Consider the following 27,984-nt stretch of genomic DNA (forward strand, 5'->3'; position numbering starts at 1 on the left):
ACAAATCGTGCAAAGGATGGGGCAGTGCTTATAGTGAAATCAGTTCACTCTGCCATTTATCCCATTTTCCTTAGTACATTACTAGCAAGTTAATTCAAACACTTTACATCTGTAAAATACCTTTGTACGTTGAAATCTGTTGACTGTCACCATACGTTGGTCTGACAGTACAACTATTGTAGTGTTCTACTTTAAAGCAAACACAGTAAACAAAGTTCTTGTTTAAGTAATTTTGTGTGAGTGTTGTTTTCCTTTGTATTATTGGCCAAGTGGAGACTGGAGACCAAAGGTAAAGACAAAGAGGTATATTACATTGTATATTGTGAAATTGTCTTCAGGGTTTTTACTGCACACTATATTACATCACAGCTGTGTCAGGGGGGGACTGAGAGAAACAAAAAAGGGGTAGTGAAACACAGTACAGGCCTAATTAAAATACAGCAGCTCCTTTCGGGTGTCAGTGCTACACTTGTCTTGCAAAAAACTTTTAGACCAAGTTACTCTCAATCCAAGGTTTTACTGGAAGATAAGTACCTGAAATAAATAAAATAAATAAATAAGTCATTTATCTTTCTTCACTGGTTTGTGCTGATGAGGCTGCACTGATAATCAGGGCACTGCAAAACACTGTAAAAGTATTGTGAACTGTCAAAACTCACTGCTCCAGCACAGATCTGAACCTGTGTTGACTTGTAATTGGACACAACGATCACGTGCTAAAGGTCCCCTGTGATTGGCCCTTTACCCTGATCTGTGATGCACTATGTCCAAGCCACACAGCAGTCAGAGAGTTCCTGATGCACGCACACGTGAGGACGTCCAGGGATGCCATCCTAGAAGCAGAGAGCCCCCGAGGCCATATAATCACTATACAGCAGGCAGCAAGTGGTTAAGGAAAATGCATTTACATACACCTTTTGGTTTGAAACACTACTAAAAGTTGGGACTGAAAACTGGAAGTACTGTTTGATAAGATATTACACATCTGCCAACCTTTCACCCAGGAAGAGAAATCGACAAGACACTTTTTGAGAGAACTGTTCAAGTAAGTTTTAATCAGAGTGCACCAGAAAGTGAATATCTTGCATTTAAATGTCACTAGATAAAAGGGGGCTAGACTCATTTTATTTTCTTTAAATCACCCTTTTTTTTGTCTAAGGCAACAATACACATCCATTTTAGAATTGAAACATTACAAAATGAAATAAAGCTACATCACACAGTTACAGTACTTGTTTAAAGTCCATTTCAATCAGGAAGTCATTGCAAAACATAATGGCAACTACAGAAAAAAAAAAAAAACTATAACAAAAAATAAAGGGTTAGGTCTGAACATTTGCTCACAGCTTCGGGTGTGGTTTTTTTTTTTTTTTTTTTTTTTAAGAAAAATAAAATCAACAGCTTTCTGACGACCGTCTCAATAACCTGTGTGCAGATGGGGGCTGAGCCCAAAAACAATGATTACAATCAGTACAACATTAAATTACATTGCACAATCAACCTCCAAAGGGTTAGTTCAGTACAAAAAAAAAAAAAGAAAATGAAAATAAAATAAATGTATTAAAATGCACCAGCACTAGTGGTTTTTCATATTTTTTTCCTTTACTTTTTTTTTTTTTTTTACTAATTAAAAAAAAACTTTATATATTTATATATATATTTATATTTTAGGCTGTCGCCTTGGTTGAAAGCGGCACATTACAAGCATGGAGACCGGGCATAAATACAAGGGGTGTGCAGAGGAGTCTGGTAAGCTAGCGGTGACGAAGCGAAGGGATTGCAGCCATGCATGGTGGAGACTACCAGATTCCGTTATTCTGCGCTTAATGAATCTGGACATCTTCAAAGAAAAGGCCCCTTGCAGGCCCTGCCTGTGGGGCAATAAATTAAATCTGTAACTGTAGGAATGGCGTGCAACAAGGACGGCCCATATGGAGGCAGAAATTAAGTGCACTGAAAAAAAATTAAAAGAAATACATTATTATACATACTACCAGAATCGTTCATAAAGGAAAGGAGCAAGGCGCTTGCTATACAAATTTATGAAATGCAAATAGAACATTTTAGCCCCACCCACCAGGGCTTTATCATAGGGGGCACCCCTATGATTAAGCCCTGGTGGATGGGGCAAAACATGTTAGGGGGCATGGCCCTAGGAGTGGCATTAACTGAGGCTTTCTCATGAATACATCCTTACTAGGATCGGCTATGGCGAGCAGCGGTTTTAAGCTTAAATGTTCATGGCTCACTGGATTTGTTTTTCTTACGCTGGCATCCCTACTAACCTGAGTGCCAATGGGGCTCTATACCCCAACCTGGAGTGGCACTACCAAGTACTTATGGCCTTAATCTCCAAATAGAAGTTATATTTTACAGAATGAACTTCATTGAAATGGGTGGTATGGGTCATATCACATATAGTGAATAGGCCTATAAATGTGCGGGCATATACATTTGGCTCACACTCAGAGTTGCATGCTTTCAGTAAAACCTTGGCAATGAAGTGTGGAAGCGTCCTGGACACATGATTTTTATACCTTCCTCAACAGTTTAATCCCAGTAGACCCTTTCAAATCCAACCAAGTGTCCATCTATACTGGCATCTTCTCACCTAAAAAGCCTGCATTGTGTACCAGTGTACGTAAAAGGGTAACAAGTAACAGTGGCCTCTTGGAAATCTCATTTTACATCTGGATGATGCACATGGCGCTCACAAAAGAGTGCATCAGACTTGTTAAAGTGAAATGTCCAGACAAATTTCCAACAGACACAAAGAAATAAAAATGTTTTATTTTATTAGAGAAGGTAAAAGCCTAGAATTGTTTATTAGGGTCTGTGTCCCCACTGGGAATATTCCTAATCCTTCCTCATTCTATCCAAAACTAGAAAAGAAAAGTACTAGCTAGACATACACTTCTGTTTCTAGTCTCAGTGAATTAAATATCAAAGCATTAATTCGAATTTTTTTTTTTTTAGTTTCAGTCAAAAAGGAAGTAGACAGGATTTTTTTGCTTGTAGTGTTAGTGAGGTAATTGCATGATTTTTTTTTATTTCTTTTAGAGCCTGGAACAGCCAAAAAAACAGCAAACCTGCATGTGCTGCTATCAAAAGAAAAATTCTCAGATATTGATATTTAATTATACTGAGAAAAGAATTACAATGCAAAAAAAGTATGCATTTGTGGCTCCGCTTTTACACACATGGAAGCCGTCTGATTAGGTGCTGTGGATAATGCAGGTAGTGTGTTATTAGGTAAGAGAAATCGACTTCTGTACAACCGGCCTGGGCATAGACAGATCGAAATTTGGCTGGTCCCTGCTGAACCGGCCAACTTTCCATCCATCTATGGTCGGCTTAAGCCTATAGTAACTTTTCAAGCATTATTTCTATAAGGGAAATCAAAAGTGAAGACTATAGTCCAGCTGACTGTGACGAATACTAGCACAAACATAAAAATAAAGTAGGAAAATAACGACAAACTCCAATAAGCATAGATGAACATGGCAGCGTAACCAGAAAAAAAATTGAAAAATAAAAATGGACAGGGTCAGTCAGCTTCAGTCAGAAACTAATGGATAGGTTACTAAAACTGAGTCTGCAGAAAGTCTCTTCCGTTCTGTGTGTTTGGTACACCAGGCATACCTGCCCTCAATCTATCCATTATTATACAGTGCCTTGCAAAAGTATTCACCCCACTTGGCTTTATACCTATTTTGTTACATTACAGCCTTTAGTTCAATGTTTTTTTATTCTGAATTATATGTGATGGATCAGAACACAATAGTCTAAATTGGTGAATTTTTCTGAAATAAAAAAAATGATAATTGGCATGTGTGTATGTATTCACCCCCTTTGTTATGAAGCCCATAAAAAGCTCTGGTGCAACCAATTACCTTCAGAAGTCACATAATTAGTGAAATGATGTCCACCTGTGTGCAATCTAAGTGTCACATGATCTGTCATTACATATACACAACTTTTTGAAAGGTGGCTGCAACACCTAAGCAACACCCCCAGAGGCTGCAATACCTAAGAGCCCTTGCACACTGGGGCGGTTTGCAGGCGCTATTGCGCTAATAATAGCGCCTGCAAACCGCCCCGAAAGTGCCGCTGCTGTCATCCCAGTGTGAAAGCCCCGAGGGCTTGCACACTGGAGCGATGCGCTGGCAGGACGGTAAAAAAAGTCCTGCCAGCAGCATCTTCGGAGCGGTGAAGGAGCGGTGTGTATACCGCTCCTTTACCGCTCCTGCCCATTGAAATCAATGGGACGGCGCGGCTATACCGCCGGCAATGCGCCTCTGCAGAGGCGCTTTGCGGTGGTATTTAACCCTTTCTCGGCCGCTAGCGGGGGGTAAAACCGCCCCGCTAGCGGCCGCATATCGACGGTAAAACGCCGCTAATAATAGCGGCGTTTTACCGCCGACGCCGCCCCCCACCCCAGTGTGCAAGGGCTCTAAGCAAGAGGCACCACTAACCAAACACTGCCATGAAGACCAAGGAACTCTCCAAACAAGTAAGGGACAATTTTGTTGAGAAGTACAAGTCAGGGTTAGGTTATAAAAAAAGATCCAAATCTTTATTGATCCCTAGGAGCACCATCAAATCTGTCATAACCAAATGGAAAGAACATGGCACAACAGCAAACCTGACAAGAGATGGCCGCACACCAAAACGCACGGACCGGGCAAGGAGGGCATTAATCAGAGAGGCAGCACAGAGACCTAAGGTAACCCTGGAGGAGCTACAGAGTTCCACAGCAGAGACTGGAGTATCTGTACATAGGACGACAATAAGCCGTACACTCCAAAGAGTTGGGCTTTATGGCAGCGTGGCCAGAAGAAAGCCATTACTTTCAGCAAAAAACAAAATTGCACGTTTTGAGATTGCAAAAAGGCATGTGGGAGACTCCCAAAATGTATGGAGGAAGGTGATCTGGTCTGATGAGACTAAAATTGAACTTTTTGGCCATCAAAGAAAATGCTATGTCTGGCGCAAACCCAACACATCACATCACCCAAAGAACACCATCCCCACAGTGAAACATGGTCAGGGTGATTCGGTTTGTTGCAGGCTGGTTAGTAAGTGAGCTGGGAATTTTTGTTTTTTTGACATGTGTTGCCCTTCCATGTGCTCCTTGTTGCATAGGCCAGTTACAGATTGGGGAGGTTGCCATGTTTGTACTGTTGGCAAATTTGAGAGGGGACTCACTGGATACCCTCACTGCCATTGTGCTCTTGCTGGGTGTCCAGTGTGTTTCTATACCATTAAGAAGGAGTGGGCTCCTTCCAGGCATACCTGACCTCAATATGTCCTTTATTTATATATGTGCTTCTACTTTGGAGGCTCTCAAAATGTAGAGATTAGGATTAAAGATAATACTGGGGTACCGTGAAGTGGCCTTTGTAGCTTACGCATGTATTTGCAAATCTGTGCAAACGAAAACCCCTTGTTTTGATGTGAATTGTTAGACTGGATGATTTGGTTTGTTGGAGACTGGCTGGTAAGTTGAGCTGGGAATTGTTTGTTGTGTTTTTACCCCAGTAGAACACCTGATAAAAATCCAGCATTTTTAAAATATATCTAAATCCAAATCCTTTACATTAGGGTAGGGTAAGATCGCTGTCAGTTTTTTTTTTGTCCTATGTCTGTAGGTAGGTTTACTTTTACTTTCTGACCTGTCAAGTCAACCAGAAGTGAGAAGATATCTTCCTGATGTCAAAGAAGTCCTCTCCAAGACAGTTGTCACAGGAACAAGTGGAAAAATCCCATATTCTTCTTTGGGTGGCCACTTGATTTTCCCAGTGATATGGGGGATGAGGACAATTACAGAAAGTTTCACCAACGGTGTTACCGAGAATAAAACAAACCCCTCACCACCTTTTACAAATCACAAAAAAAAAGTTTTTTTTCCCCTTTAATTATACTTGAGTTGAGCAAGCCAATAAACGGCAAGTTTTAAAGCATACTTGGGAAAATTCAGTTTTTTTGACAGCTCCCACAATACAAATGGCTTTAAAAAGGGCCATTTTTAAAATAAACTATTTGCCAAAAATATATATATATTTTTTTTTTAATGTGGGCAGATTGTTTACAGAAGGATTTTTAAATCTCTAATGCTGCATACACACGGTCGGAATTTCCATCAAAAAAAAAGTGAAGGGAGCTTTTGGTCGGATATTCCGACCGTGTGTATGCTCCATCCAACTTTTTCTGTCTGAATTTCCGCCAGCAAAAAATTGAGAGCTGGTTTTTCAGACGGAAAAAGTTCTTGACGGAAATTCCCTTCGTCTGTATGCAATTCCGATGTGCAAAAAAACACGCATGCTCGGAAACAATTCGACGCATGCTCGGAAGCATTGAACTTCATTTTCTCGGCTCGTCGTAGTGTTGTAGGTCACCGCGTTCTTGACGGTACATGGTTCAGTACACACGGTCAGAAAATCTGAAAATAACCTTCGTCCGATGAACGATCTGCTGATTTTCTGATCGTTAGTATGCTGCTTTTGACAGCCGATTACGAATTTTCGGCAGACAAAAACTGGATGTGCAGGCTTGAAAATTTTTGTCTGATGTGACCACAACGTCCGATTTTCTTTTCATTAGTACGGTTTTCTGACAAAAAAAAAATCTAAATAGCAAAACTAGGCATGCTCAGAAATGAAAGAACACATACAAAACAATTCAACATATTACGTCCCTTCTGACGTTGAATTCTGTTGTCGGAAAATTTTCTGATGGCGAGTACCCTCTTTACTTTCGATTTGAGACTGGCATCAAACAAAAAACTGACAAATTCCTCCAATAATCTGACCGTGTGTACAAGGCTTTCCTTTTTTTGTAAGGGGGAGGGATAAAAAAAAGTGGAACTTTGCACTTCCAAATTTAAAGTGGAGTTCCACCCAAAAGTGGAAGCTCCACTTATCTGCTTCCTCCCCCTCTCCGGTGCCACATTTGGCACCTTTCAGGGGGGAATGGGCACCTGTTTTTGACAGGTACCCTTCCCCACTTCCGGGAGACCGCGCCACGGCATTGTTCCTCGGCAGTTCGGCCCCCCTCCTCCTTTCTCTGCCGGGCCAGTTAGAAAGCGAAGTGTGCTTCGCACATGCGCAGTAGGGAACTGGCTGTGAAGCTGAAGGGCTTCGCTGCTGGTTTCCCTTACCATGAAAGGTGGCAGCGGCAGCACCCGAGAGCTGATCCAAAAATCAGCTGGTGTGCCAACATCGCAGGAAACTTGTAAACTTAGAAGCCAGCGTGCACACAAGATGGGGCATGGCAGGGTCATATCTCTAGAAGCTGATAGAAAGATCGATCTCCCTGCAAGGTGAGGTAGAGCAGCCTACACAGGGAGGTACCAGAGCGTAGCCAGGAAGGGGAGAGAGAGATGCAAGAAAGCTTGGGGGGGGGGCAGTTGTTTAGGTTGCACACTGTGCATAATGCACCCCTAAACACTGCACTCTGTACACTCCTGAACCCTGTACTCTGTACGTAACACACTCCTGAACCCTGCACTCTGTACGTAACACACCCCTGAACCCTGCACTCTATACACAGTACACTCCTGAACCCTGCACTCTGTACGTAACACACCCCTAAACCCTATACACAGTACACTCCTGACCCCTGCACTTTGTACACAGTACACTCCTGAACCCTGCACACTGTATGTAGCGCAACCCTGAACCCTGCACTGTGTACGTAGCACACCCCTGAACCCTGCACTCTGTACGTAGCGCAACCCTGAACCCTGTAATCTGTACGTAGCGCAACCCTGAACCCTGTAATCTGTACGTAACGCACCCCTGAACCCTGCACTCTGTACATAACATACCCCTGAACCCTGCACTCTGTATGTAGCGCACCTCAGATACATCTGACCCTTTGAGGGCAACCATACTGCTGATGCGGCCCAAGATGAAATTGAGTTTGACACCCCTGCAGTAGACTAATGAGCCCATCTGTCACTCTGCTCTCTCCTCCATTCAGCATGTAACTTGGCACAATAACACTGCAGCACAATTGACTCCTTCTCACAGAATGAGCTCTACTGATGCAAGAATTTGACACCAGGTCTAATTCTTACACTGTTTGCATGTAAAAAATACATTTTATGATGTATCAATAAATACAGAGCTGCAATACTTTTTGTCTTTTATATCAGCCTAGAGTTCAGTTTTAAATACAAATCAAGTGGGAACGTTTTTTTAAAGTGCAGAGGAGATCAGGGTGTCTCTCCAGTATAAGGCATGTCTTATTAGTCAAAGGACTTCTTTATTTAAATAAACTTCAGGCAAAGGAAAAAACTTCTAAATAAGAGCCACGTGTACTGTTAGTTTAAAGTCAGTCTCCTTTGCGTATTATCTCCAAATATGTGCAGTTCTCCAGCTTTAAACAACTCCCGTACTTTGCCTCTGTGCAGAGGTTTCCTGTAATAAAGATTGGCCACTTCTGATCATGCTGCTTGTGCAGGGTGACTTTTGGTCTCCGCCCCCTCCTGTAGTCTTCTGCAGGCAGCCTGTAGTGGGTGGAGCCTGCTGGGTCCCTCCCACAGCTCTGTACAGACTGGGCGCAGCATAGTATTGAGGTAACAAACTTTTACAAGGTAATATCTGGGTTTGGAAAGTCATTTGGTGCACACATAGAGATTTACATCCGTTGTTGCTTTTGAGGCAACAAAAAGGAACATAAAGGGGGCGGCAGCTAAGTGCAGCATCAATGGGGTGAAATGTGGCATGGCTGCAGATAACTTAAACCAGGGGTCTCAAACTGGTGGCCCTCCAGCTGTTGCAAAACTACAAGTCCCATGAGGCATTGCAAGGCTCACAGTTACAAGCATGACTCCCACAGGAAGAGGCATGATGGGACTTGTAGTTTTGCAACAGCTGGAGGGCCGCCAGTTTGAGACCCCTGACTTAAACCATAAAGCTGCGCTCGTGAAATGAATTAAAAAAATATAACGTGTAAAAAGTATAGATTGAAAAATATATTGAATAAAAGGGATCTGTGAAGAAATGCAATCCTCCACCATATAAAGTGCCTGCTTACCGGAACACATTGACCTCCTATTACAGAACCTAGCCAGGGCCTTGCTCCCTCTGGAACCGACGGCAATCCACATGTAAGAATGATATAAGGTCGCAATGGCATAAAATTCTTTATATGTTTATTGTATAATTCTAAGAATGCACCGACATGAAAATCCTAGGAAGCTCGCTTGTATAATATCTTGTCATCTTGTGACGAAACGTGTAGGGTGGAGCGACATGCTGACGTCACCGCGTGCGGAAGTCCCGGAAGGACGGGCCGATTTTACAAGCCGGCCGGCTTTTTATTATACAAGCGAGTTTCCTAGGATTTTGATTTAAGTGCATGCTTAGAAATATACAATAAACATATAAAGAATTTTATGCCATGGTGAACTTTTATCATTCTTACATGTGGAGCTTTTAACATCGAGTATTTTCAGAGGTGGATTCCCATCATTTCCAGAGGGATCAAGGCCCCGGCTGGGTTATAAGCCACAGGCGAGATTGACCTTCCATAATAGGAGGTCAATGTGTTCCGGTAAGCAGGCACTTTATATGGTGGAGGATTGCACTCAGGCTCACGATAATTTCAGTGATGGGAGGTGCACCCAGTAGTGGATGGACTTGATTTCTTCACGGATCCCTTTATTCAATATATTTTTCAATTTATACTTTTTACACATTATAATTTTTCATTTATTTCACGAACGCAGCTTTATGAGTTAAGTGATTTGGCACTGTGTGTGTCTCACAGGAAAGCTGCGGCTGTGTAGTTTGTCACAATAATTAAGATAACAGCGCAGTTTTAAATTTTGTGAATGGCTGCAGATGAGCTCTTTGATTTCATATTTCTGTGAGTTGGCATTTGTTTTTTTTAATCGTAATAAACCCATTGATGCTGCACTTGGATAGTTTAGATACAACACCCTTCCTATGGAATTTTTATGAACTCCTTATGAACATTGTATGACCTACTTATGCTACTTAAGTGTATCTACACATTTATCTAGGGGGATAAGGCTAACTTATGTGGATGGTGCATTAGCATTTGTTTGTGCCACAAATTAATTTGTTGCTATTGAGGAACATATTTAAAGTTTGTGTGCCTGGAGTTCAGCTTTAAATAAGAGCTTATGATGTGTGTAGATGATGATTTACAAATCAGTAGGAAGGGTTTCCAAACCCTGGGGAGGGGGGAACTGCACTGAGTGTAATAGATAGTTTTGTGTATTAAACTCACAGAAGCAGCACCATAAGGTACACACAGTGCCTTGAAAAAGTATATATTTATTGGGATTTTATGTGATAAACCAACACAAAGTGGCACATAATTGTGAAGTAGAAGGAAAATGATTAATGGTTTTCCAATTTTTTTACAAATAAATATCTAAAAAATGTGACATGCATTTGTATTCAGCCCCCTTTACTCTGATACCCATAACTAAAATCTAGTGGAACCAACTGCCTTCAGAAGTCACCTAATTAGTGTAAACCTGTGTGTAATTTAATTTCAGCATAAATAAAGCTGTTCTGTACAGCCCTCAGAGGTTTGTTAGAGAACCTTAGTGAACAAACAGCATCATGAAGGCCAAGGAACACACCAGACAGGTCAGGGATAAAGTTGTGGAGATGTTTGAAGCAGGGTTAGGTTACAAAAAAAATACCCAAGCTTTGAGAGCACCGTTCAATCCATCATTCGAAAATGGAAAGAGTATGGCACAACTGCAAACCTACCAAGACTTGGCCGTCCACCTAAACTAACAGGCCGGGCAAGGAGAGCATTAATCAGAGAAGCAGCCAAGAGGTCCATGGTAACTCTGGAGGAGCTGCAGAGATCCACAGCTCAGGTGGGAGAATCTGTCCACAGGACAACTATTAGCCGTGCACTCCACAAATCTGGAATTTATGGAAGAGTGGCAAGAAGAAAGCCTTTGTTGAAAGAAAGCCAAAAGAAGTCCAGTTTGTGAGAAGCCATGTGGGGGACACAGCAAACATCTGGAAGAAGGTGCTCTGGTCAGATTAGACCAAAAATTAACTTTTTGGCCTAAAAGTAAAATGCTGTGTGGCAGAAAACTAACATGGCACATCACCCTGAACACACCATCCCCACCGTGAAACATGGTGGTGGCAGCATCATGTTGTGAGGATGCTTTTCTTCAGCAGGGACAGGGAAGCTGGTCAGGGTTGATGGGAAGATGGATGGAGCCAAATACAGGGCAATCTTAGAAGAAAACCTGTTACAGAGTCTGCAAAAGACTTGAGACTGGGGCGGAGGTTCACCTTCCAGGAGAACAATGACCCTAAACATACAGCCAGAGCTACAATGGGATGGTTTAGATCAAAGCATCTTCATGTGTTAGAATGACCCAGGCAAAGCATAGACCTAAATCCAATTAAGAATCTATGGCAAGACTTGAAAATTGCTGTTCGCAGACGCTCTCCATCCAATCTGACAGAGCTTGAGCTATTTTGCAGAGAAGAATGAGCAAAAATGTCACTCTCTAGATGTGCAAAGCTGGTAGAGACACCCCCAAAAAGAATTGAAGCTGTAATTACAGTGAAAGGCGGTTCTAGAAAGTATTGACTCAGGGGGCTGAATACAAATGCACGCCACATTTATTTGTAAAAAAAATTTGAAAAAGCATTTATCATTTTCCTTCCGCTTCACAATTATGTGCCACTTTGTGTTGGTTTATCACATAAAATCCCAATAAAATACATTTACGTTTTTGGTTGTAACATGACATACTGTGGAAAATTTAAAGGGGTATGAATACTTTTTCAAGGGACTGTACCTATCACACAGCTTCCCAAACACAACCCCCCCCCCCCCCACACACACACACACACACACACACACACACACACACACACACACAGAGCACTGCGGGTGTGTACTTGTTTCTTGACTTTCAGTAGGCTGTTGCTTCATTTGTCCCCCACAACAAAAAAGGAGGACTGGACATCAACAACAATTCTACAATCTGTCACTGCGAGCACCAAACCCCGGGACCCTTCCTGGAATGACATGTCCTGTTAGTTCAACCCACAATGCAACATGGATTGCCTCTCCATATCCTATTGAGGCACTGCACTGCATTACATCATGTGGTGCACTGTGGACAATCCTCAGCACTGACCTACCCCATAGTCACAATTTGCATATTTCAGAGTATTTAAAAACTGCTTACATGAAGCTCGCTGGGGCCTAATTTTGATTCCCTTTTTAAATGTAAGTTCACTTTTTCAGAAAAAAAACAAAAAAAAAGGTAAACAACCTTACACTCTTCCCAGCCTCCGTTGCACTCATCTCCATAGCTGATGAGCTCTCAGGGCCCATGCAGCCGATGTAGTGGTCCAGGGATCTAAAATCCCCACTCTTCTTCCCTTTCTTTCTGCTGGGTTTCTGGGACTGATCAGAGCAATTCTGATTGGTCAACGGCAGCACAGAGCATCACTCTGATCTGTCCCAGAAACCCTGCACAAAGAAGGGGAAAGAAGATCATGGATTTCAATCCCCGGACCACTACACTAAGTGGGTTTTGACAGCTCATTACCAATGGAGGGAAATACAGTAGGGGCTACGTGATAGGATGGAGGGGTGTTTACCTTTTCATTTTTTTTTTCTGAAAAGGTGAACTAACCCATTAAAGCTATTTGTTGGGGGTCAATGAAGTGACAAGTATACTTTAAAACAAATGGCATATAAACACATGAGCGGCACAGAATCTCATTCTAACCATCTCTGTTCACACTTGTATGATCAAGTCACCCTATGCACAACAAAGTACAAGAGCGCTACGCTCCCTTCAGACCTGTGCGACTTGTAATGAGACTTTGGACATCAAAGTTGCATGACAAAGCCACAGCCCATTCTTTTCAATGGCACCCATTTAAATCTAGCAACTTTGAAAATGTACCTGCCCTACTTTGGTGCAAAAGATGCAGAGAATGTAAAATCGGAATAAAGTTGCATCTAAGTCATGCTTCAAAGACGCACTCAAAATCGTGCGACTTTAGAGATGCACTTATGTGAATGGAGCCTTACTGAGCGTATTCAAGTGTTCTTGGCCCCATAGACCCTGAAGCTTGATACAAATGCAAAAACACTGTAAGAAAACGCCTGACAACACTTCACAATCACCAAGAATACACTCTGCTTAGGTGTGAATGCAGGTTAAGGGCCCACTTACACTTCCCTGTTGCAGTTTTGCACATTACATGCGTTACAGTGCCATTCATTTTGAACGGCATCCCAACACACTAAAGCTGACCATAGATGGAACAAAACTTGGCTGGTTCAGCAGGGAGCAGACAAATTTTGATCCAGGTGTGGCCCGCTCCAACTCGACAAAAGTTGATCTGACAATCGAGTTGTGGTGAATGGGCTTGCTGGAAAAATGTTCTCGATCAGTGGCTGCAGCCTGTGATCAGTGTATATTGACAGTGGTTCCCACTGTTATGGCGCGTACACACGATCGCACATTCCGACAACAAAATCCATGTTTTTTTTTTTCCGACAGATGTTGGCTCAAACTTGTCTTGCATACACACGGTCACACAAATGTTGTCGGAAATTCCGAACATCAAGAACGCGGTGATGTACGACGAGCCGAGAAAATTGAAGTTCAATAGCCAGTGCGGCTCTTCTGCTCGATTCCGAGCATGTGTGGAATTTTGTGCATCAGAATTGTGTACACACGATCGGAATTTCCGACAACGGATTTTGTTGTCGGAAAATTTGAGATCCAGATCTCAAATTTTGTTTGTCGGAAATTCTAACGGAAAATGTCCGATTGAGCCTAAACCCTGTCGGAATTTCCGACAACAAGCTCGGGGCGTTAGAGTACAAGGTCCCCCCCCCCCCGCCCCCACATTTGGCATAGAATTCTTTTTTTTTTTACCAAGTTTTGAAAGGTATCCACTCAGACTTCTCCCCCACAGCCTTCTGGGACAAACGGTCTCAGAAGACTGCGGGACCATTCACAAAGCGCCAATGGGAAGCCAGCTGAGAAGCTGCAAAGAGTCACAATTGGCTTTCCACACTTGGCATGGCAGCCCTGGGGACGCGAAGGCCGGCAAAGAACCAGCCCCGGTGCGGACAGTGCTGGATCCTTAGACAGGCAAGTGTCCTTTTATTAAAAAAAAGTCAGCAGATTCAAAATTTGTAGCTGCTGACTTATTTTTTTTTCTCTAAGATGAAGAACCTCTAAGGCAATGCACTACACAATAAGGGTCACATCCAATTTTGGGGACATCAGGGTGCATTGACAATCCCTTCACTTCAATGGGCTACCTTAACATAATGCGTGTTAATGCACATGTGCTAACGTTCGCAAGAATGTAACTGGGCCCTAAAGCTTTTAGCTTCGAAAACACCGGAAGATATAACGGAAACAGCCAAAATATAAAAATGTAACTCTTCCCACCACTAGAGGGCTCTGCAAACACAGCCCTAGGACCCTGTACTGTATATGTGGAGGAACAACCCCCCCCTCCCCCACTACCCATTCTAAAGTTTCATATATTAGGCGATAAACGCCAATAATGCACATTTAAACTAAAACTTTATCATAAATTGATATATTATGCTATTTACCATTTACAACACTGTAAACACGATTCAGCTTTTTTTTTTTGTCTGAACACTGTCTGGAGCAACTAATTTCTTCAAGGAAGTTTCTGAAATAACAAAAAAGGTGATCTGACAACCCAACACCTCATTGGTGTTTGCTTCCCACCCTTAAAGAGACCCTGTCACCAACCTAAAATATTGCAGAATTAAACAAGCATTTTAAATGCAGTGTTTTTTCCTTTCTATTGACTTGTGCCTGTGAACGCGGCAGAAAAATCAGATTAGTCAATTCCCTAGCACTGCCCCCTCCTTTTCTGGGAGTGTCTGACCACTCACTGTGCTGGCCCAGCTCCTCCACCCCCTCCTCCCCATACATAATCTTTTATGTAATTGCTTTGGAAGGAGTGAAGAGGGATGGGTGCTCAACCTGTGGCCTTCCAGCTGTTGTCCCATCATGCCTCTGCTTTTGGGAGTCATTCTTGTAACTGTCAGCCTTGCAATGCCTCATTGGACTTGTAGTTCCGCAACAGCTGAAGGCCGCAGGTTGAGCACCCCTGCTATAGGGGGTGCTTACATCAAAGATGGTGGCACCCAGCCAGTCTCCAACCTTTAGAGGTCTACACAATTTTACAGGTAAATAACATGCACATATAATCTAATGGGAAGACTGTTGTTGAAATGAATGGCCTGGTGACAGGATCTCTTTAAAGAGAACCAGTCATGCAGGAATCTATACAGCCAGGCTTCCTTATATAAGCTGTATATCCATGTATTTTGCTGGACTTGCACTAAGTCTGACACTTTAGTGGTAGTGTCTTGGGGAGGTCAGAGGTCACCCGAAAGCTGACAGCTTATTCCCAGGACCCTAGACACAGGAATTCAGACAAAGGCAGACTGTACAGGACATATAGAAAAAGATATCCGTGTTTACAGCTGTTAATCTAGTGCTTCTTTCAATAACAATTTAGGCTCCATTCACACCTGAGCGTAGCAAAACGATAGCTGCTGTAGCGCTTTTTTGTGTTTTTATTGAAGCGTTTTTGGAGTGGCACCATTCATTTCAATGGGCTTCCCTCCGCTCCAAAAAAAACTCATGTAACAAATCTTGGCACAGAGCCAGAAGCGTTTGGCGTACAATTTTTGACACGATTGTAGCTCATCCTCTCGCTCAACAATCGTGGCAAAATCGCCTCAAGTGACCTGAGACCCTTTGGGTAGAATGACAGCTTCCATAATTCTAAGGTACCCATAAGTAGCAATATAGAAGACGAACCGTACAACACATTAGATCACATGGAAATGAAAAAGCTTGGATTGTTCGTTAACCACTTGCCGACCGCTGCACGACGATGTACGTCGGCAGAATGGCACAGGTGCACAAATGGGTGTACCCGTACGTCCTTCCGTCATCGCAGGCTAGCGGCCGCACTCAGGTCGTCAGCGGCGTGCCCGCGGACTCCATGTCCACTGGTGGCCCGCGACCGCGTCAATGAGAGGCAGAACGGGGAGATGCCTATGTAAACAAGGCATTTCCCTGTTCTGCCTAGTGACATGACAGAGATCTACTGCTCCCTGTCATCAGGAGCAGTGATCTCTGTCATGTCCTAGTGAGCCCACCCCCCCCTACAGTTGGGACACACTTAACCCCTTGATCGCCCCTTAGTGTTTAACCCCTTCCCTGCCAGTGACATTTATACATTAATCAGTGGCTATTTTTAGCTCTGATCACTGTATGAATGTCAATGGTCCCAAAATAGTGTCAAAAGTGTCCGATCTGTCCGCCGCAATGTCGCAGTCCCGATAAACGTCGCTGATCGCCGTCATTACTGATAAAAAAAAAAAAAAAAAATAATAAAAATGCCATAAATCTATCCCCTATTTTGTAGACGCTATAACTTTTGCGCAAACCAATCAATATACGCTTATTGCGATTTTTTTTTTTTACCAAAAATATGTAGAAGAATACATATTGGCCTAAACTGATGAAGAAATTTGTTTTTTTATATATTTTTTGGGGATATTTATTATAGCAAAAAGTAAAAAATATTGCTTTTTTCAAAATTGTCGCTTTTTTTGTTTATAGCGCAAAAAATAAAAACCACAGAGATGATCAAATACCACCAAAAGAAAGCTCTATTTGTGGGGAAAAAAAGACGTCAATTTAGTTTGGGTGCAACGTCGCATGACCGCGCAATTGTGTGTTCATGCGACGCAGTGCCGTATTGCAAAAAATGCTCTGGTCATTAAAGCGGAGTTCCACACAAAAATGGAACTTCCTCTTTTCGGAACCCCCCCCCTCCGGTGTCACATTTGGCACCTTTCAGGGGGGAGGGGGATGCAGATACCTGTCTAAGACAGGTATTTGCACCCACTTCCGGCATAGACTCCCATGGGAGTCTACGCCTCTTCCCGTCCCCACCGCGCTGTCTCCTGGGAAACACACAGCTCCCAGGAGAGAGCGGGGACCACTTGGGACGCGCAGCGCGACTCGCGCATGCGCAGTAGGGAACCGGGAAGTGAAGCCGCAACGCTTCACTTCCTGATTCCCTCACCTAGGATGGCGGCGGCAGCTGCCGAGAACCGAGCGGGTTCTCGGCGTCCCCTGCCGACATCGCTGGACCCTGGGACAGGTAAGTGGCCATGTATTAAAAGTCAGCAGCTGCAGTATTTGTAGCTGCTGGCTTTTAATATTTTTTTTTTTTGGCAGTGTGGGTGGACCCCCCCTTTAAGGGGGTTAAAATTGTACCATTTGTTGTATTCTTATGGAAAATCAATAAACATTGAAATTAAACTATGGATTGTAGTGCATATAACTGAAGACCTTTGCATGACATTCTCTGGGGGTCTGCTATGCTGGTCACAAAGTCAGACCTTAAAGTGGTTGTTAATCCTTACATATACCCAGTGAAGCGACTGGCCTCAGGTGGTACACAGATACTAAACAATTCCTCCTGCATAAGTTGTACCCGTTTATCTACAGCTGCCTTTCCCCTACATCCATTCAAAGTGCAGAATTTACACAGGATCTCTCAGCTCTGAAAAGCAGGGGGCAGAGATCTGAAGTTACATCAGTGAGGAGAGCTCTGATTGGAGGGAAGGGACACCCCCCTTCAAATAGTAACAGAGCTGAGGCTCATCCCTCCCATCACCTTTTTTCTCTTGGTGTCAGGAAAACTTGTCAGAAGTGATTCATGCCGATAGCAGAAGAAGAGGCAGCAGATAGAAATTACACTTATGCCGCGTACACACGACCAGACTTTCCAGCAGAAATGTCCGACAGAATAATTTAGTTTGATATTCCGATCATGTGTGTGGGCTTCATCAGACTTTTTCTTTCTAAAATTCTGAAGGACCTAGAAATAGAACATGTTTCAAATCTTTCCGACGGACTCAATTCCTATCGGGAAAACCGTTTGTCTGTATGCTAGTCCGATGGACCAAAAACGACGCAAGGGCAACTATTGGCTACTGGCTATTCAACTTCCTTTTTCTAGTCCCATCGTACGTCATTGCGTTCTAAATGAACGGACTTTGGTGTGATCGTGTGTAGGCAAGTACGTTTCAGCGGAACTCCGTCGGAAAGACCGTCAGAGTCTACTCTGACAGAAAGTCCGGTCATGTGTACGCGGCATAAGTGCTTGTTGGAAAAGAACAACATCATGTAATGTAAAGTTGTTAATAAACTGACAATACTGTCTGCATTATACCTATCTATGCAGCAGGTGGCGCTGTGGTATTATAGTGTTTAGTTCTTATATTCTTTGATATAACAGGATGTATTGTCTATCTATGCTTAATGCACCTTTGTGTTCTCTTCCTGTTCCATGATAAAGATATCCTCCATGAAAGTAAAGTATTCTCTGCATACAATAAGCTTCAAAGCTCACAATTCTATAACCTGCTAATAATGCTCTGGATTGAGACAGGTACACACTCTAGAAGGATATGATTTTTCATGTCTGAGGTTTACATCCACTTTAATTCAGATTTGTGTCATCAGCAAAAAGAAAAAACAAACCTGTGCAGTGGGTCGATTGTTTAGGATAGCATTTGAACTGATCGTCTAGACTTCCACATTTCACATTAAAGCTAATCTCCAGGCTTCCCTGCAGCCTTCCACAGTTGCACCTCTTGGAATCCATTCATAAAGGATCCGAGCGTTACATGTAGGTTTTACCTAGGATAGTCTGCATGCAAATATAGTCCATCTTGGAACACCCACTCCTCCAGACTGACATCTACCCCATCAAGGCATTTTGATTTGCATAACTCCTCCCAAGTACCAGCCCACTGCTTAGATCAGGGCTGAGGAATTCAGCACCCTGCCAGCCCCTCCCACCAGCCATGATCTGGCTTGCATTGCATAGAGAAGCACAAAGACCCTTTGATGACTTTAAATAAGTTATGCAATAAAAAACGAAAAGTTGTTTTTTTTAGTTTAATTCACATGTTGATGAGGAGGAAAGGAGATCAGGGATGGAAAATAAAAGCAGTTTTATGTTACTAATCTGATGGTCTGACTCATCAAATCCGAAAACAACTCTTACAGTGTAGCACAGTAATCCTGAGCTCTGAATTAAAAACCCACGCATTCCTTTACATAATAACTCTGATTGTGTGCCTTGTATAGGGGTCAGTATAGTTTTCCCTACGTATTTAGGGGTTTTAAAGTAGCAGCTGGGAATGATTTATTAATTTTTTTAACCATGATTTTTTTTTTTTGGGCGGGGGGGCGGTCGGGCACTACTTTTAAAATCTTTTTTATTTTATCAGTGGATTCCTAGCTACAAATAACAGCAATCCTGATTTTATTAAAATGTTATAGGTTTTTGTTTAAAAGTAGAACTCCAGGCTAAAAATACAAGTAAAAGTACAATGTTCAACTGCTTTATCTGCCATCAATGGGACTTGTATTTTCTACACTGCAGGTAAAGGAAACGTGTGCAGCAGCCAAGACACAGAATATGTTTCTTCTGAACATCCGCTTTGTCTTGGCTGCTGTACAATAACTTGGACCCTATGTACTTGGTCACTGACCTGTCCCCCAGCCTGTCAGCAGACAATAAAGGAGCAGCAGCACACTAAAGCTGGCCATACACGGTTCGAATTCAAACCATTTATGGGAAGGCTGAATGTACCAAGTTGATCGATCAATCAACTTGGGTACAACCAGCCTGCCGAATTCGCTTGCGATAATCGCTGTCTTCTACCTGCGGGGACAACTCCCCCCTGCCCGGAGCAGACAACTGCTTGGCAGGAGGGGTTCCCTGTCAAACCCGTCTGTGTTGATGGGGGAATCGTGGAAATTTCTTTCCTACAACTCTTGTTTGCAGGAAAGAAATTTGCATGGTCTATAGCCTGCCTTAACCGCTTGCCGACCGCCTCACGCAGATTATACTGCGCCAAAAGGGAACATACAGGCAGAATCACGTACCTGTACGTTGCCCTTTAAGAGGCGGCCTAGGGGCCGTGGCAAGCTCCATGAGTGGGGTTGCGGGTCCCGCGGACTCTATGTTTTCTCACGGAGAGAAAGAACGGGGAGATGCTAATGTAAACAAGCATCTCCCCGTTCTACCTAGTGACAGTGTCACTGATCTCTGCTCCCTGTGATCAGGAGCAGAGATCAGTGACGTGCCACACACAGCCCCTCCCCCCCACAGTTAGAAACACTCCCCAGGACACACTTAACCCCTGCACTGCCACCTAGTGGTTAATCCTTTCACTGTCAGTGTCATTTACACAGGAATCAGTGCATTTGTATAGCACTGATTGCTGTATAAATGACAATGGTCCCAAAAATGTGTCAAAAATGTCCGATGTGTCCGCCATAATGTCGCAGTCATGAAAAAAATCGCTGATCGCCGCCATTACTAGTAAAAAAAAAAAAAATATTAATAAAAATGCCATAAAACTATCCCCTATTTGTAATCGCTATAACTTTTGCGCAAACCAATCAATAAACGCTTATTGCGATTTTTTTTACCAAAAATATGTAGAAGAATACGCATCAGCCTAAACTGAGGAAAAAAAAATGTTTTTTTATATATTTTTGGGGGATATTTATTATAGCAAAATGTAAAAAATAATGCGTTTTTTTTTCAAAATTTACGCTCTTTTTTCGTCTATAGCGCAAAAAAGAAAAACCGCAGGGGTGATCAAATACCAACAAAAGAAAGCTCTATTTGTAGGAAAGAAAGGACATCAATTTTGTTTGGGAGCAACGTCGCACGACTGCGCAATTGTCAGTTAAAGCGACGCAGTGCCGAATCGCAAAATGTGCTCTGGTCAGGAAGGGGGTAAATTCTTCCGGGGCTGAAGTGGTTAAGCTGGTCCTATATTAGAAGATTTTCAAACAAAAGTCCCTACAAACATTTGTATGAAAATTCTCAGTATATTCGATGAATTTACTAATGTAGTTGGAAAGTACCTCAAAATTTCCTTTGCTTTTTACAATCAATTCTGGAATGAATGTAATGAAAACACATACATTGTTAGAAATTTTCCATGCTGCTCCTTTGGATTGATTTTTGTCAATGCAGTTGAAAAGGAACAGTTATTTGACCCGAATAACCATCAGAAAATCAAACGAAAATTAAAAAAAAAAAAAAAATTTGGAAGAAAATTCTACTAGTGTATTGCCAGCTTTATTAAAATCCTCCCTATGCTTTCTCCTCCTTGGTGCAATGCAGCACTTACAGGTTAAGATTAAAGGTCCTCCTCTGAGCCCTGTTGTGCAAGAAATATAGGAATTCAATATAAAGACAGATATAGGGTACTTCTGTCAGCAGTTTTAGAAATGCATTTTATTTTATGGCTAAATGAGTGAATTACAGATACGGCTTACTATAATTGCCCAGAGTTTGGCTTTAAAGTGTTACTAAACCCACAACAGTAAAACCAGTCTGTATCTGCAGTAAAGCATGTGTGTTATACTCACTGTGGAACCTAAAGGGTTAATCCTCTGCATTGTGTAAAAAGGCTGTTTGATCCTGTCTTCTCTGATCCTCCCCTTTTTTCCACTCTCCCCTGATAATTTCCTGATAGCACAGAGTCTATGGAGTCAGGCTGCACATGCTCAGTTTGGTGTGTATTGCTAGAGCGTTTTTTTTTTTCTTGGGAGACTGCATGTGATCAGCACAGGGCCAATCAGCACTGTCCAGACAGAGGGTCAGGGGTCTTGAAGTCTGATAGGACAGTCAGAAAACTCCTCCTACAAGCTTTAAACAGTGCTAGGCTGAACACTAATAGAAGTCACAAGACTGCTATATACTGCTGATTAGAAAAGATGATTAGCAGTTTATATTTAATAAAATAATTGCATCTCCGTGTTCTGTGTACTGTGGGAGACCAGATATAGTGAATGCAGGGTCCTGGATTTAGTAACACTTTAAGTCTCATAAGTGTGTGGTAGAGCTGGACAGATAGAAGTGGGAATTGGTTCTAATGGATATCAAGTGGAGTGCTTTTTCCTTTCGAGAAAACAGATTGGTGGTAAACGTATAGTGTATGTGGCCCTTGTTCTGGTCCTAGACTGCTACCCCTTTGATCACCATAAACCAATCGCTCAATGATCATCTCTTTGAGGAGTCATGAGGAGCACATAGCACCACTGTCCATACTAGTTAAAGTATTTCTGCAATGTTTATTGGTTGAAAGCATCAGATACATCCAACTCTTTTCAGGGGGTGAATCTGGCCCTAATATATTAGGCATCAAATTTGCCCCCAGACTCAGCTGGTCATTCTTAGCGCTATTAGGAGATGGTCTCTGTCAAGCCTTAAAGTGATACTAAACATACACTGTCTGATTTACATTGTCTCTTCTATTTCTTCATATGGATGATGGCACTGTAATTAAATTAAAATAAAAACATCTTTTTCCTAATCGATACAGAGCTGTCACATGACCCAGATCTTTCCCAGCCTGTCTGCAGGGAAACATAAGCAGGAGGAGCTTCTAGTCCATCGCTGCTGGTCACATGTTCAAAATTTAAAAAAAAAAAAAACAGCCTTTGGAATACAGATTAAAAATAAATAATATCAAAAACTGTTTTAAATTGACATACTAATATAAATTTGAAACAAAAATGTTTATTATCTTGTGGAAATAACATGATTTCTGCCAGTCACAGGATGCGTCACGCCCCTCTAGCCTGTGTCTTAGGATATAAGGGGAGGGAAGCCACCACTAATCTACATGTAATATCCCACGGCCATTGTGTTTAGCTGGTTAGGGGGCATGGAGGAGGAGTGTACACCCACATGTGTGATTCTCTAGTTACATGGGCTGCTCAGAAGTGATAGGGAGGAAATGCTCAGCATAGAAACTCACTGAAAACAGAGCATGTGCAGAGTTACCACCACAGCTGTAAAATCCCTAGCTGGGATTCTAGGAGAATCAACCTAATTTTTTTTTTTTTTAGCAGAATACAGAAAATAAATCTCATAAGTGACTGAGTGAGTATGAACAGGACGTAATACAGAATTTATTTATAATATTTTACAATGTGGGTTTAGTGACACTTTAATTTAGGCCCTTTAATGCATTTCAATACTATTATAAGAATATTTGATACACAAGCCTTTTCCCCCCCAAGGCTCTATGCTTTCAAACCAATAAACGTTTCAAGAAGACTTTTTAAATAATACGAATATTTGTACTAGGTGCTTAATATTGAACATTCAAGAGTTTGGCTTTATGAACTTTTAGGAAAACTGGGTGTGAGGGATTTATTGGGCCCACTGGCATGATGTATCATTATTAGATGTGCCTTCAGACTGGCCAACTATCGCTCATGAAGGCCGGGTTCACATATGTGCGGCCGCGGGTTTGTGCCTGGGGTCTGTTGTGTGTCTGTTCACCGGTTCAGGTGGGATTCAGGTCTGAATTTGCACACCTGAGCCGGACCCAAACACGCACAGGAACCTTTTGCAATCCGCTCCGCACCCGCCCCTGACCTCTCCATTGAGAGCGCATGTCATGCGAAATGGATGCAGGGGAAACCCGCATCCAATTCACAAATATGTGAACCCAGTCGAAAGGTCTATAGGATGCTCTGAGCAAGTCTCTTTCTGATTTTCTATTTTACAGGGTTGTGTCTCTTCCACATACATACTGGAAAATGTATGCAAATGAGAACTATAGCTTTGGAAGTCGATTTTAAAGGGGGGGGGGGTCTCACATAATGGGGTGCAGCTGGTACTCTTGGCAAGTAGTACTGGTGGTCAGAAGCCATGTACTCTTGTGACATTGGAAGGCTTATTGAGGAGCAAGGGGGTCATTAAAAGGCCTCCAAACAGTGCGAGAGGATAAGGTGACAATATAGGGTGCAGTGATGACATCATCATGAAGTTTTTAAAATGACGCGACTTCCCTCTCACCCCAGACTCTAATGAATTGCAAACAAACCCCAGCGCAATCAGTTGACAAATATAAGAGCTGTAAAAAGTGGGTTAGCATTGAATACAGTAGAGAGAGAGAGAGAGAGAGAGAGAGAGAGAGAGAGAGGAGAAAAATTCCCCATTGCCCATGCTTGATTTTTACAACTAAGTTGTGGCACTGAGAGAGTTAAAGTGCCCCTTCCAGTACTGCACTATACTTTTATGGCTATTTCAATAACTTTTTTATAAAAGACTTTATCACCAGGTGAGAAATTAGTCCCTGAATTATCCTTCTTCTCATACCACCTTGCCTACATAGGGTAGTTATCAGGAGGTCCAAGGGTCTGCTTCACACTAGCATGAACACAGCACCAGCTGCCAAAGTGAAGGGCCCCAACATCATGGTCATCAACCTCCGCATTTTTCCCCCATAATCCTCTGTTCCTGTAAACATGGAGCTGGCCATGCTGCCAAATAAGCAGCCCACCCCTTCCACTCATTGCATGCTGCTAAACATGAACCCCGAGCTGTGGCCACGCTCATAATCCTGTCTAGGGATTAAACGTCTTCAGCATGTCAAACGTGAAACATAAAAAAAAAAAAAAAAAAAATATTATATATATATATATGCAAAATTAAGAGGAAGAGCTCAACGGAAAAAACACTGAACATAGATCTCTGTACAGAAAAACTAAACCCAGCTATACAAGATTTGCTTTTTTTTGTGTGTGAAAGCACTCAATTGTCTATTTTACAATTCTATCCACATAGACTGAGTACTGAAAACTTCTGCATCGTCTTCCTGTACATGTGACACGACAGGCTGCTCACCGTTGACGGTAAAAGTGGTGCTGAATCTCAAATTGTACAACGGATTATCGCTACGTATAACCTTATTGCAGTAAGGGCATTATCTTGACGTAAAGGAGAAAGGCGTGCGTGCCAAAAAGGGTGTAATGCCCGTTACTGGCGTCGGAAAAAGCCCGTGATCTGCGTCCCGGCAGCGTGGGCTCGAGCAGTACATTCAGACGTGAACATTTGCCAGCTTTTTGCACGTTTTCACAGTTTGAGCTCGTTTGCGATCTTGGACGCAATGTTTTTGAAGGCGATGGAGGTCCCGGATATCCTCTTGAAGCGTACGCCATTGAGGGAGAGGCGAGGCAGTTTGCACACTTCCATTTCCCACTGGACAAGGCTATCCTGCCTGGCATCGCCGTGGACGCAGAAAAGCAGGAAACGCTCCTTCTGCTCGTAGTCGCAGTTGTTGGCGTCCAGGACTTTGCGGATCTCTTTCATCATGTCGTTGGGGTCCATGGAGCTGGTGGTCTTCATACTCCATGTAAAACGCAGAGAGCGGGGCTTTGAATCCTTTGGGTCTTCTCTTTCACTGCTCACTTTTGGCTCCCCAGAAGTGCTCCTGAATGAAGAACAAAAAAAGGACGTTTAAGAACTTTTTGAAATGAAACAAAAATAAAATAAGTATATAAACCACAAAATAACATCAGTCTAAACAAACTTTATATAACCAGTTTGCTAAAGGCTTAAACTGCATATTTTGTAAAAGGTGGTTTTGTTTAATTCCATACTTTGATTTTGTTTCCTCACGCAATCTCATATCACCAACACCAAGAGAGCTTGTCTATTCACAGTACAGCTCTGCATGTTTCTTCGTTCCTCTGCGGTGACTTTCCTCCAATCAGCTTACACACAGTGTATGCCCAGAGTACCCTCCCACTGCTGAAACAGGAAGATACATTTCTAACACGATGTGTACTTTCTAAAGTATATAGAAAGCTGAAGACAGCAGATAAACATGTAAAACTTATGTAGGGAGACTTGTTTCTCTGTGTCTGAGGCCGTTCACGTCACTGGGTATAGGAGAGGGTTTAGATCCACTTTAAAGACTGGTGAGCTGCAATATATTACATCTTAGTTCTTGGATTTAGATATACTCTAATAAAAGTTGTACAAGCTAAAACAAATCCTACAGAGATCTTACATTTTCACATCAGGGACAGAAAGACTGACATAAATCCTGACAGGGGTTCTAACTTCTCACCACTCCAAAACTGCAAAATAGTTTGGGCATAAGGTACACTTTATCTGCTTGCCGACTGTGTATATGTGTGTGTATATATACACACTCCTGAGGTGGCTCTCCTGCGTAGGTATGTGATCCAGCACTTCTGGGGTCTGGGGCGCACACACGCACCACCAGCGACCCGCTTCGGCTGTGATTGGACACAGCGGGAGCCAATCAGCGGGTCCGGCAGACACAATGTCTGTCAGGACTTGCTGACTGTTCAAGAAACAAGCAGAACGGTGGTCTGCCCATGCAAACAAGGCAAAATCGCCATTATGTCAGCAGGGAAGGTAGTGATCCTGTGTTTCTGCAAAGCAGGAACACAGATCTCTGCCTTCCCATAGTACAAACACCTCCCCTACAGTAACCAAGCACATTTTAGGCACACAACCCTTCGCACCTGATGTTAACCCCTGACCAGCCAGTGTCATTAGTACAGTGACAGTGCAAATTTTTAACACTGATCACTGTGTCACTGCTTCCCAAAAAAGTGTCACTTAGTGTCTGAATTGTCTGCCGCAACATCACAGTCCCGCTATAAGGTGCTGATCGCTGCCATTACTAGTAAAAAAATAAAAAATTCATAAAAATATCTCATAGTTTGTAGACGCTATAACTTTTGTACAAACCAATGCACAATATACGCTTATTGGGATTTTTTTTTTACAAAAAATATGTAGCAGAATGTATATTGGCCTAAATTGATGAAGAAATTAGATTTTTTTACACTTTTATATTGGATATGTTTTATAGCAGAATGTAAAAAAAATACTTTTTTTTTTTTCAAAATTGTCAGCCTTTTGTGGTTTATAGCGCAAAAAATAAAAACCGCAGAGATGATCAAAAATACCACCAAAAGAAAGCTCTATTTGTGGGAAAACAAGGACATACATTTTATTTGTGTACAGCATCACCCGCCCAAGCAATTGTCAGTTAAAGTAACGCAGTGCGGCATCGCAAAAAATGGCCTGCTCGTGAAGGGGGTTAACCGTCCGTGGCTGAAGTGCATGCCTGGATAAAATAGCAAAAACATATGCAGCACATCTCTACAATGCATGCATATTCTATCAATTTTGTCTCTAAAAATGCTGCAAATACAGAAAAATACCTATTGATCCTGACTCTACTGCACTGAATTTGTCGTAAGGTCTGTCCAGTTCACCCATGCTGAACTGCGAAACACCAACCCCCTTTCTATTTCTCCGTGGCATAAGGGGGATGATTTGTGGTTGATTTATTAAAATTGGAGAGCGCAAAATCTGGTGCAGCTCATAGAAACCAACCAGCAAATCTCGATTTATACTTCCATTCTCTGCATTCATGGTATGTGTTTATTACCATGTACTACGCCGGGGACCCCAACTATCTCTCATTTCTTTCTTCCCTATCTATTTTTTCTCCTACCTAAGATTATTTTTTCTTTTATCTTCTTCCTCTCTTCTACTTTCCCACTATTCTCTCTCTCTTCTTTCAATTTACTTTTTATATAGTTCTGGTAGCAGAGCTTTTTTTTTTCCTTGTTATCATTATACCAATTGTACATAGTTCCAATATGTAGTATAAGGTTTTAGATTCTATAATAAATTATTTTTATTTATTTTTTATTCAAAAACTATATTCTTGATAATAAATACCTTTTTTTTTATATCTTTTATCCTTTCTTATATAATGTATGACGTAATCTTTTGAGTAGTTAGATCCATGCTAAAATTGTTTTAGTTAAACTACTTTTAGTTTATGTTGGAACTACAACTCAATATTATTACCATACATGTGATCTTTTCTTTTGCTGCCACCATATGTACTTATGTATGCTAATTGTTGAAATTTCAATAAACAAATTTGACAAGAAACCAATCAGCATCCAGGTTTTACTGCCAATTGAACAAGCTGAAGTGAGAAGCATCCAATTTTATGGGCTAC

The 27,984-nt window shown here is 42.1% G+C and overlaps 1 protein-coding gene across 2 annotated transcripts in view; it reads right to left on the reverse strand.

The window, feature by feature from the left end:
* Positions 1 to 1,025: 1,025 nt before the first annotated feature.
* The window catches only part of MARK1 (microtubule affinity regulating kinase 1), a 229,339-nt gene continuing 202,380 nt past the window's right edge, over positions 1,026 to 27,984 (reverse strand). Inside the window, exons 18-19 of one of the 2 annotated variants that reach the window (XR_012244007.1) lie at positions 24,810 to 25,395; positions 1,026 to 1,953 (exon numbers count right to left, since the gene is read on the reverse strand). Coding sequence is in view for 1 of the 2 variants with exons in the window: in XM_073628355.1 (XP_073484456.1) it covers positions 25,038 to 25,395 (358 nt within the window). In the remaining variant the exon portion in view is untranslated. Of the gene's footprint in view, positions 1,954 to 19,022; positions 25,396 to 27,984 lie in introns of those variants that run through there. The other variant, XM_073628355.1, reaches the window with a different exon arrangement.

Source organism: Aquarana catesbeiana, linkage group LG04 (genome assembly GCF_042186555.1).
Source record: "Aquarana catesbeiana isolate 2022-GZ linkage group LG04, ASM4218655v1, whole genome shotgun sequence".
Classification (NCBI taxonomy): Eukaryota; Metazoa; Chordata; class Amphibia; order Anura; family Ranidae; genus Aquarana; species Aquarana catesbeiana.